The sequence below is a fragment of the Bidens hawaiensis genome, unplaced genomic scaffold (genome assembly GCF_021521415.1).
Source record: "Bidens hawaiensis isolate Kalapana, Puna unplaced genomic scaffold, B.hawaiensis_p1.1 tig00043691_1, whole genome shotgun sequence".
In the NCBI taxonomy this organism is placed as follows: Eukaryota; Viridiplantae; Streptophyta; class Magnoliopsida; order Asterales; family Asteraceae; genus Bidens; species Bidens hawaiensis.
The window spans coordinates 27,516-40,679 of record NW_027505857.1 but is presented as its reverse complement, the minus strand read 5'-3'; the positions used below and the strand labels follow the sequence as shown (position 1 = coordinate 40,679).

General features: G+C 33.1%; 1 protein-coding gene across 1 annotated transcript; it reads right to left on the bottom strand.

The window, feature by feature from the left end:
* Window positions 1-355: 355 nt before the first annotated feature.
* On the bottom strand, window positions 356-1,444 carry LOC143615648 (putative F-box protein At1g47790). The gene has a single exon (XM_077088726.1). The coding sequence runs from the start codon at window positions 1,442-1,444 to the stop codon at window positions 356-358; it is 1,089 nt and encodes a 362-aa protein (XP_076944841.1).
* Window positions 1,445-13,164: the final 11,720 nt, after the last annotated feature.

The following is a 13,164-nucleotide window of genomic DNA, read 5'->3' as shown; positions in this document are numbered from 1 at the left end:
GCGTAACACTTCAAATCATCAGTTGAATTGATAGCGACTCTTGAATGGTGTTCTCTTTTCAATTTTGGTTCTTTCAAATTCAATTGAATCATACCGACTGCCGTGATGCGTTCGCATCGCGCAACAGATTTGAGACCAATTACATTAGAGCGCATTTCGCAATTTAAAACAAAGATTAGAGAATTATTGTTGGATATTTTCAGGTCCAACGGAAACTAGACTAAAAGCTATAAATGCTATTCATGTGACACAGAGGCTTCATTGCATTAATATTTTTGAAAAAAAAAAAAACATCACAAAAATGAAAAGGTTAGAATGAAACAATAGATGCCTAATGAAATAGTGCCAACTTCATCTATGAAAGAACGATAGAATCAGGGTAATTAAGCAGAAGTAATGATTCTGTGTAAGAAGCCATACTTAAGGCCGAACCATAAATCCCAAGACCACTAATGTGTTTTGAGTAGGGATCATAAACTTCAAGTTCTCTTACAAAAAGACCACCACGTATGTACAATTGGTCAACTATCGGTTGGCCATTCTTCAGAAATCCAATTATTTTACCATCTTCCAACTGAAGTGTAACAGTGTATAGTTTTGTAAACGGGGATTTTGGAACGCCATTTTTCAACATTTTCCACACATCACAAACGTGTTTACCTGCGTCATCTTCAGTGTAGTGAAGCACAGCAAGAGACTCATTGAGCTTAAATATGTGCGGATTAAACACACTTCTAGAGTCCGCTAAACTATCCGGAAGATCTATCTGTCCAAATTCTTCACTTGTCAAGTTAAATGAAATAATCATGTATTTCTTTGTAACAGAATCATAAGCACGCCAATGAAGAACCCCATCAATGATTGCATGGGGATATGAAAACTTAAGTGATTTATAAGGCAGATTCCATGATAAACTCCTCCAAGCCCTAGAGCTTAATGTGAAAACGTCAACCTGCCACTTATCATATGTAATCTTGACAATCTTAACGTCGCTAGTTTTTGGACAAACCCCAATGCCAATAGCATCAGATATAGACAATGTTATACCAACAGATTTCCTGATTGATGGATTCCAAATAACAATAATCTCCTTTTCATCCATACATAATCTATCAACATAACCATCCAAATACACCAATCCATGAGAACAATCAAACATTAAGGAGGTGCTAGCAGGCTTAACGGTGGGAGGAGCAGTAGGAGAAAACTTCTGGTGTTGTGGGAAACTAACATCATCAACAACAGAAACATACATCGCCTCAATAATTTTGTACCTTATCAGCATATGATGCAGGTTGACGCTGTGATGGTGAGTGGTGATAAATTCGGAGCTATGAATCACAGACTTCCACTGTTTCGAAACCGACCTGAATCGAATAAGAGATTTGGCAGGAAGATGTTTGATGATTTCTATCTGGATATCCAAAGGAATGTTGGAGGACATTGTGACTTGAGTTTGATTTTAGGTTTTCAATTATAGATAGGATTAATTTTATAGATAACGAGGGATGGAAACTTGGATGACAAGATTAATTCGTAGCCCATGAAGAAGTTGGGTTGGTTAATAGCCTGTTTAACCTGAGTTCTTTTCAATTATAGGATTTATCTCTAGATTTTAATTCACGCTAACCAAGTTACAAAATTGAATTTCTTCTTAGGTTCGACTCTTTATTATAAATACATATTTTTATACGTATAATCAAATATACATTGAGAACTGCTCTTGTAGATAAGAAGAAAAAAAGCGTGTTGCAAAGTTGACTTGAATTCGATCAATATCGGGTTATGCCACCAGAACAAACGAAAAACGTTTCGCCAACATCCATATACAACAAATTAACATATTTAAAACAACGAAAAATATTCTGTACGTTGCGGTGGTGAACCAACACGAATTGGACGGTATCGACGGTAACAAAAAAATAACTCTTGTTTTGCGGCGTCAACATGACACGAATTCCTTCGTTATCAATTTTATTAGCACTAAAACATAAACATAAAGATCGATCGGTCGCCATCAACATCAACACTAAATAGTAAACATTTATTCCAAAAAAAAAATTAAAAGCTATAAGATGGCAATATGAGATTAGGCCACGTTGATCTATATAAAGAATTGAGACACAATGCCATGGTTATTGAATCTATTTATAATTATACTAGATTAGACACTCATGTGTTATACGTGTTGAAAAATGAAAATGGTATAATTCAAAAACTTCGTAACTATAACTACGTATTATAGAAATTACGTATTACGTATAACAATGAAAAATGAAAAATTATATACTAATTCGTTAATTTCCAATCACTTTTTTTAATAACTTGAATTAATATTTTAAACATTATATCTAAGAACTTTTGGATCTTAGGCAACCACATATTAAAAGAAAAAACATCAAGTTAAGCTAAGCTTGGCCCATTTGCGACCCTAAACCTATTGACCATTAGCAAACGACAAATTTTAAAGATAAACATATTCATTATATAGAATCATCTATATAACATGCGGCTCAACTTCCAATTTAGTTTCTAAACTGTAATGCTTAGTTATATAACAAACTGTATTATTTTACAAAGTATAAGAATAAATGGCAAAGTGCTAAAAACAACTTTGTAAGATCTATGAAAAGAAAGGCATCTCAAAGACGTGTAAAATGAGCAAAAACCACAATCTTCTCAGGGGAGATTTTTGCTTTGGTAAATACCGTAATCACCGAGACGTCGCTTGACAGTTGACACCCTGACTATACAACCATTACTTTTCTCGGGTTGCGCCATCACTGCATAAAGAAGGACATAGAACAATAAACTACTTCACAAGGTAACTAAGTTCCTAATTAAATGTGTACCCACATAAAGTAAAAAATATTTTAGAGAACAAAATTAACATCTAAAAAACACATGACACATAGTTTATTTAGTTTATTGATTGTTTCCTATATCAACTGGCCAATCACTGCATAAATGTAAAAAACCATAAACTTTATACCGTTCAAGAACTTGAGAAAAAAAATAACTTCCAACATACATACACGCTGTACTTCATAATTTAAAAAAATAAAAACCTAATAAAAAACAACTAATAGATGGCAAGCTCATCAATTTATATCAATCTAATTCCCAAGTGAAGTACCTTCATTAGATAGATTTACATGCTAGAATATAAGAAAGATAAAAAAATAAAAAATTAGTTGAAATAAAACCACATGATTATCATCTATACTATTTAATAAATAAAGCATTCTAAATGTCACATGTCAATACTATGTTGATCCTTACAAAACTTTCTCTCATCTCTCTTATATTAAGTATACTAGGGTATAGCCCGTGTTACACACGGGTGGAAAAACATGTCAACAAACATAATAAATTTAAATAACAAATTCAAGCACACAAAACTTCTATAACTTTCGGACCAAAACGTTAACCATTTACAATGCCTAGTTATTAAAAGTTTAAGGTTAAAATAAGTTAGTGTACACCAAACCACAAAAAAACATTAACAAAAGACCTAAACATGTTCTTACATATTAAACTACCATCAACTTCTTCAGATAGTCTAACAAAAGAAACTCATGTTGCTTCACCACCTGAAAAATTATAAAAACAATATAATCCAAATTAAATTTACCATTAAAATAATAACATGTTTAATAATGAAAGCCCGTGTTACACACGGATGAAAGTTATAAAAGTAAAAAAAATATAACATGTAATACGTAAATTGAGTTATATTATATAATGATTTTTATTTATGACTTTTATAATAAGTTTTTGATATATTTATATATAAGGCCCCGTTCTCGGTAGCCCTACTTTAGCGTTGGATTTACTCATAAACACAGTTCTTATAAATCAGAGTTAATTAAAATTTTCGCGGAATATAAAATATTAATCATTCGTTACAAAACATTTAATCTTTTCTTTAAAACCATAACATAAGACACCATAGTTAAAACATCGTTTCTTCTATCTCCATATGCCAGTCGTTCAATCCATGCCATGTGTCATCCTCATGCCTTCTCGATAAACATATATACATGCGTGCATACTAAAAGTCAGCTACGCTGAGTGAGTTCTAGTTAATCAGGCGACAGACAATACATACACATATCTTACATACATATATCTTAACCTTGTATAAATATCCATAAGAGGACGTCACATAATATCTATTTAAAGAACTATTACTATTATCCTACTGTCTATATTCTCCATAGAATGACACTCTATATATATATTCTCCATAGAATGAACATCCTATATACTTCCATAGAAGGAACACTATGCTTTCCATTTAAGGAACACTAGGCTTTCCATCAAAGGAACACTGGGCTTTCCATTAAAGGAACACTATGCTTTCCATTAAAGGAACACTGGGCTTTCCATTAAAGGAACACTATACTTTCCATTTAAGGAACACTCTATATATTATCCGTAGAGGGAACTCTATATATAAGCTATCATTTAATATCCATATAAGGAGACAATCATCGCTATTCTTGGCAATACATGCAATATCCGAAGATCGTTCACGTACCGACAAGTAATCATCCCTGCATTACATACAATATCCATATCTTTATTTATAACCTAACGGTACATGCACTATCCGAAGATCGTTCACGTACTGACAAGCAATCAATCGTATCTAACACATATATCATACATGGCATACACTTACCATTTAAGTTAAGTGTATTAACTGTCACGTCGAGTATGCACATAGCCCTGAAAACATAACAAGGAAGTGGGGCTAGAAACTCACCTGAACTCGGTTACTTCTTTCGTTAATGGTTACTCCTTTCTTGACTGTGCACGGCTAGCTGTATAACAATTATGCGTATTGATTACTATCACTTTCCATATCGCGTTTCTAGTTTAATTATTACCCTCAACGAACGGGGGTCCGGGGGGCAGTGCCCCTGGCAGCGGGGTCTAGGGGCGGCAGCCCCTAGCAGGGTCCAAGGGGCAGAGCCCCTGGCTGGGGTCGATCTAATAGCTCATTCGTTATCAAGTCTCACGAATTGGGTCCATTAGAAAATTAAATTATTATTTAATTCGCTATCTAAATCTCTATAACGAATTAAGCCTGATTCGTGGTCTAATTCGCTATTCTGATTCGTTATCTCATCATAACTTGATTCGCCGTATGGTTCGTTATCCTCACATAACGAGTTGGCAAGTAACGAATCACCTGATTCGTTATGCTAATTCGTTATCTGAACATCATCTGATTCGTTACCTTAGCATAGAGATTGAGCATATAACGAATTACCATATTCGTTATCTTATCTAACGAATGGATAGATAACGAACTAATAGCTCATTTGTTATCAAGTCTCACGAATTGGGTCCCATTAGTTATGAACGCGTAACGAATTAGTCAATCATAACGAATCACCTCTATTCTTATCCAGACATTGACTACAGGGTCAAAGTCAAAATCACCAAGAACGTAAACAGTCAACCTATCTCAGATCTGCAATTAAATCTTCGTTTCTTAACGAAATAACATGATTTAGGTACCGTTGGAATCGCCTATGCAGCGCCTACAAACCCCAAGGGTCCAATCATCCAGATATTCGTGTTTGTAGGGTGTGATTTAAGCATCTATAATACGGGTTATTTAGGTTAACAATTTACCTATCAAACGTTAATCAATTTCAGTAAGTTTGGCTTTGTTGGATTCGTTTTTACCATACTAAAACAGATCTTTGATTTCTAGACTAAAACCGAACTTTACGAACAATTTCTTGATAAAAACATACCTTAAACGAGACGGTTAAACGAACATGGTCTAGTCTTGATGTTGTTTTGGTTCTTCACGACGATCTAGCGCCAACGGGTTCGGGTTTCCACCTTAGAATCTTGGCTCGGGTTATAGGATGGTGTTTGTGTGTGTTATCAAGGTGTAGGCTATGGTGTGGATTTGGATAAAAATAGAAAGGATTAGGGTTTAAGGGGTATTTATACTCCCTTAAGCCCATGGACCTAAGGCCCGTTTTTCCGTTTTGGTCCATAATTAATTCCATCTAAAAGCCTACTTATCCTATCATATTTTATTATTCTTATTATTAACCAAACGGAAAAATTGTGATGTTACATTATACACTATTAATTATAAGCTATAATTTTCGAACCAAATCTTACTGTTTGATTTATTTTAAAACAAAACATTCATATCGATATTATTATACTTTTTATGTGTATAAAAATAGTTTTTAGAAAAAACGTTGTCACATATTAAAAAATTATGTCTTTGTATAATTTTGGAAGAATTGGAGACAAAGACTCAAACAGTAATGTAAAATTTGAATATTTTTCAATGGCTAGTAACATGTGTATCATACGCGTGAAAATTATATATAAATATATATAGCGACAATGATAATGATAATAATAATAATAATAATAATAATAATAATGAATTGATAGTGTAATATTTATAAGAACAAATAATTTTACATTCATTATAAGGTATTACATTGTTGTTTTTATTAAAACAAAATAACATACAACAACAAATAACGTAAAATGCTAACTTAAAACATGTTTCTAACTTAATCCATGAAGTCAAAAAGATATATCAATAACTACATCATGATATAGGAAGTCATAAAGTCTTGTTTATTAAACAATAATCGAAATATAAAGAAATGTGTTGTAACATTTTATACTTACAAAGAAGAAAACTAAAATAACTACAAAATCAAATTCAATGTATTGTTTATAAGAGAAATAAAAGTACAAATACAATTTACAAACTATAAACAAATCATAAATCTCTATGTACATCCTTGGAATGAAAGAATGAATTTTATGATAAAAATTATATAGAGAGAATCATTATATTATCATACGGTTAATAATAGAAGTTATTTGACAAAATTATTAAACTGTTTTTATTTATAGATGATTTAGATAAACTTTGTAAGGATGTGATCGAATTAATTATGATGTCAGTTTTTGTCTAAATCTGATTATTAAATTTGAATATTAGAGTGTGCAAGTTTCGGTTTAATTTAAATATTCAAATTTTGTCAAATTTGGTTACGAAATAAATCTGAATATTAAATTTAAATATTAAAGTGTGTAAGTTTCAGTTTAATTTAAATATTCATATTTTGTCAAATTTGGTTACGAAATGATTTATGTATGAAAAATGAATATGTCTTTTTAGTTAAAAAAATAGTATAACTTAAAAATAACTTGTGACTACACGAATTCATACCGAACAAATTTGATATTCTTTTAAAATTAACACAACACGTTTCGAAATAATTACAAGATATTAAAAAATGGTTAATTAGTCAACTTCAAGAAATTATGGAAATGTTTTTTATTTTTGAAACATCGATATCGGGAGGTTTATTTTAGAATTTAATTTTGAGATTTAGACATAATAAAAATGGTCAAATATAAAAAAATGGAAAGTTTGTTGAGATTGAAGATTATGGAAAGCTTTAAAAGTTTGTGTTTAATTTGTAAAATTCCGTATTAATCGGGTTTAATTATGTTATGACTATTAACCATAAATTAAACAATTATAGTGACTATTTGAAATTTAAATATAATTTCGAAATGGTTTATTTAAATTTCGTATTTAAGCAACAACTTATTATATTTTTAGTAACTTAAAAGTAACTTATAATGATGGTTCTAATTTGAATTTCGAATAGAAGATGAAATTATTAATTTGGGGGTTTATTTTTAGACATTAATTTTAACATTTAGGCGTAATTAAAAATGATCAAATATAAACAAATGGAAAGTTGGTTGACATTGAAAAATATGAAAAGCTTTAAAAGTTAGTTAGTAATTAATCAAATTTCGTATTTAATCGGAAATAAATATGTTATGAATGTTCATTATTTATTAATTAAGAAAATTAATAAAAAAAGATAATACTTATATTTTGGTCAAGCTACGTATTTGAAATCATTAATGCTGGAATTAGGAAATAATGCTAGAACATATTTTAGGCATCAAAAAGCTATAATTTTATACGTATTTAATCTTATTAATTATGTCATCAATATTAAGCAGAATTTAAGTAACAAAGACTTGTAATTTAAGTAAGATTTAAAAAAAAGGTCAAATGACTATCTTCATTTAAAATTTAAATATCAATTGAAATCGTTAATTTTATTTTAAAAGATAATTTGGAAAAAAACTGGAAAAAGTTTGATGTAAAAAGTATATTAAAAAAAGAATGACAAACACTTTTAAAATTGATAGAAATTTTCAATAACATCCACACATGTTAACAATCAAAACATGTTTACAATTAGTAGAAATAGGATATTACCCGTATTACACACGAGTGTAACATATTTAAAATGTAATATATATGTAACATCATATAAATTTATTGAAATGTAAATGTCGTATTTATAAATGATTATATCTTACATGAATTATAAATTTGAATAATTTAAGAACCAAAAGGGCTTTATTTTAACCAATAATTTGACATAATTAACTTTGATAATATAATCTTGAATTTGAATTCAAATTCAAATATAATCGTGCAACAATTAATTGGTACTTTAATGCGAGATTTTACAATTAATGCGAGATTGGAAAACTTGGAAAGAATTTTGAGATTGGAAAACTTTTAATGTGAGATTTTTAACTTCAAAATTGAATAATTAACATAACAATTCAAATTTAACAAACTTTAACATTGTATTATGGCGATACTGCGAAAAAATAACAAACAAATACAAGAAAATATCAATACTTTACAAATTAAAAACAAAGAGAAATTAAAAAAACGGGTTAACTAAAATACAATCATAATGGCCAAAACAAACACAATCAATCTACTCTCAATCAAATACTTTTTCCATGCAATTAGCTAATCTACCAAGTTGGGCAGCCATAAACTAAAATTATTAAGAATAAATTAATGTTAGATATACTGAACTATTAAAAAACAAATCAATAAGAATTATCAATGGATGTTATCGGAATAATTATTATAATAATTCCGATAAGGAAATAAATCAACAATATTTTCGTATATCTCAAAACCTTCAACAAGTCAATTGAATCTTTGAGTTTGATGTAGAACCTATATAGATTATAGTAAAATTAGATTACAATTAGAAAGAATACAAAAAACAAAGTGGAAAGAAATTGAAATGACAATGAAAATAACCTGAAAGTTATAAAACAACCATTGTTATAGGTATAAGACATTATGTTGGAATCCGATTCGTATCAATCCAATAACAATTAACAGATCTCAGATCTGTTTATAATATATTAATACCTTAAATATAGATCTAGCTCATAATTAACTTTGATTCAGTGTTGTATGTATGTATTATCAGTATGTATATAATAGTAATTGTATAATATTAGGATGAAGATCGAGAGAGAATCTGGACAGAGTTTCGTTAACTATATCTCAAAACTTAAATTAAACGTGAACAGTGTTCACTATATATAGAAGATAGGTCTGGTTCTCTAACATCCCCTACCGAACCAGACGCTACTTTGTTACATACAATAATAAGACGAAACACCCCCTGAATCGTTAACATCCCCTAACGAATCAGGAGGGAATAAGCTTAAATCTTAGTTCGCTAACATCCCCTAGCGAACTAGACCTTACACATAAAGAACTAGACAATAATTAAACTAATTATTACATTAAATATAAAACAAATACGTTAACAACAATTACAAAGACTCAAGACGCAAAACCGTACACTAACAGGCACCCCCTCATCTTGAGCTCTTTGTCTTTAAATTACTTGAAGCGCTTGGACTGCCAGTCTCTGCAACTATGAATTCCATTTTCATGACATACACACACAACGCGCTGGAATTGCATAGCCAGGTCGTAGTCTTCATTGCGCTCGATCAGAATCTGTTTCCTGTGGAGCACGTCATTGTCGGTCTCAAATAAATTAATCAACCACATCGGGTCGATTATCTTGATGAGCTTAGTCTTCAGTCCTTTACCAAGGACAATGACGGCCTCGCCAGTACGATTGTCATAGTACCAGCGGTTGAACGTGAGATGCATCTGTTGGGGCATCATCTTCACAGGAACCCGCTTCATCGTCTTCGGCAGCTTTACCTTAAGGACAAGTTTCCTCTAGCCAGTCCTTGGATCAATCTCATCAATGTGTTTGCGTCTCGGGACCTGGGGCTTGAAGAACTTGAAGTCATGATTGACCTTGAACAGTAAGTGTTGATGAAACCACTCAGCTATTCGGTAACCCCCACGATTGATAAATGGACGTCTCGCGAGGGTACGAACATCCCATCGCGGTAAAGTAAGAATATCCTTTATCGTTTCGTAGTACTGGATCCCTTTCTCCCACTTAATTATACATACTTTAAGCTCAGGATCATAAAGCCATGAGACAATATCACCATGTACCTTGGAAACAGTCTTGAAAGAGGTCATTTGGTTTTCTTTAACCCATGAAGCAGCAGTGTCTTTCCGTTCTTGATCAACATATAGATACGCACTGATAATTTTACCCACTTTCTGGCGTTTGAACCATCTTGCAATATCATCATCAGTTATGACTTCAAGTGAATGAACTGTCCGCTTACACTTCAACACCTTTTACAATTCATCCTCGGCAATTTTGAGCGTTTCCTCATCAAACACAGGAGCACCTTGATCAACGTTTGTATGTTGAAACAAGTCAGGATACTCCTCAGCAGTTACATCTTCCATCTCAACATCCTCATCTTCATAAATAAAGTCCATATTCATCTGAATTGACGGATCATCCGATATACCTTCTTCATTCACCACTTCGACATCAGGCTCAGTCTCTAAAGCAGTCAACTGATCGTCATTCAACCCAAGCAGTATGGAAATCTGCTCCCATGTCAGAGACCTATCGACAAACTCACCAACCTCTAACTCATCTCTGTTCACCACTCTTCTAACCACCCCCGAACCATCTAAAAATATCACAGTGTTGGCTGCAATCATCTCAATTGTCTTAGCGGCAGTTGGATCTTGATATATAATAATCTGTTTGCCCGAGTCTTCACCACCACTAGTACCAGCACCGGAAGATGAGCCGTGCGATTGTTTAGGCTCACCTCCTGCACCAGACTCATCAGGATCTTGATCATCATCTTTGAGTTTCTTTAGGGCATCTTCTTTGCAAGTCAACTGTAAGATCAACTCTTCTTATTCTTTCATTTTCACCCCTTGAGACTCAACAATCGCTAGCAGCGCTTTAGTCTCCTTCTGACAAAATGAGATATAACTCATCATCCGTCGTTGATTCTCCATAAGACGTTCTTGATTCTAACAGTCAGCTGCCATTTGGTTTTCATAAAGGTGGAGAAGATTCAACAGCATCTCAGTCTTACGGTTTTGTGGCAAGTTATATAGTGATAGATGAACAGGTTGAATCGGTCCCTGAGGCCGAGTGATTCATATAAAAGAGACATCACTGGGAGGAGGAGGAGTAGGAGGACGAGGAGGCAAGAGGCCTCATTGATGGTGTTGAAGGGACAACAGATAATGTAGCAGGAGGCCTTGGTGTCTCAGATAATGCCATTTGAGGGATTAAACCAAGCCTTTCATGGGAAACCAACGTCGTTGTCAATGTAAGCATCGGAGTGCTAGTAGTGGCGGCACTACCGAGCGTTGAGGCGTTGATTGACGTGGTGGCAGAACACCAATAATTACCCCAGCCCCTGCTGAAACACGTCTTTTCTTCGTTGGCTGTTCCGTTGCTACCGCTTTCCCTTTCCTCTTACGTTCCTGTTGAGCTGCAATGGTGGCAGCTAACGCAACATTTACTGCCTCTTGTTGCTCTTGAAAGGCAACATCACCAGCTCCACTATCACCATCATTACCATTATCATTCCCATCATCATCGTTCCCACCTTCTCCCCCTCCACGTTCGGAATCCGAGTCGTCTTGGATCCAACGTCCATCAGGAGGACAGACATAGTTAGGATTAATGATATGACCAATCATTCGTTTATCTGCTGGCCTCCCTTTTCTATAAAGTGACATTAGACGAATGGTATCGGCTGTCATATGTTCCATAGGGAGCACATCATTCACCAAGGTTTGATCAATAGCTAAATTAGGTATCAAATCTTGAATAATCAACTGCAAGAATCGAGGATACATTAAGAATTTCTTCGACTGAATTGTCTGCTGAACTTGTTCTTTCAAATGATCGAAGACGAGCTCAAAGAAGTTAAATGGCTTGTTCAAAATTAACGCTACAAAGGCTGACTGCAAACTGAGTCGACATTCGTCAAAACCGCCACGACGACCACTCATACAATGAATAAGAACGTGGAGAAGATACTTGTATGGTGGGCATAAACCATTCTTGTTCAACATAGATTTATTAATATCTCCACCATAACGCACACGTGTAAACAAACCCTTGACCAGTTGCTTGTCGAATTCACTCGGGTTGTTATCATTTTCATCAAACCCAAGCACACGCCGAATTACTTCAACATCAATTATAATTGGAGTTTTATTAATCATTGCTCGAATATGATTTTCCATCTCCACAAACTCAGCAGTAGCCCAAAACTGCCTGATAATACTCAGATACACTTTAGGTCGAGCAGTAATGGCATAATGTATCACTGATCATCTTAGAAAAGCCAACATATCTCCATATGTAGCAATATCAGCAACATCTGAGTATACATAAGCACATATGTTGTGCTTTTTGTCAGAAGGTAATAAAATGACAGCTTCTTGTTGTGCTTGAGGTGGTTGATCTTGTTTCCCTTGATCGGCAACCGATGGATCTTGATTTACTTGATCATCCATTTTAACTGTATAAATATGAACGAATATAAGGAATGTGAAGACGTAATATGCATTTAGCACCAATATATATCTAGTTATTTATAAATGGTGTATTCGATTTATTTACGCGTTTAGACGGTTGAAATACTTTATTTAAGTAACGAATCAAGCGATTCGCTATCAGGTAAATAAGTTAACGAAAGAGACACAACGAATCTACTATACAAGTTTAACGAACTGAAGTCTAGTTCGTTACAGATTTGGCGAATCCAAATTTGATTCGTAAAGAAACTGATTCGCTGCGCTCGTTCGTGTATTTCCTTAATGAATTGGACACGAAGCAGTTCCAGTTCGCTAATGTGACAATCGTCAATTTCAGG

What these genes read in the sequence shown, in the direction of transcription:
- LOC143615648 (XM_077088726.1), bottom strand. Translation starts at nt 1,444, where the DNA reads ATGTCCTCCAACATTCCTTTGGATATCCAGATAGAAATCATCAAACAT.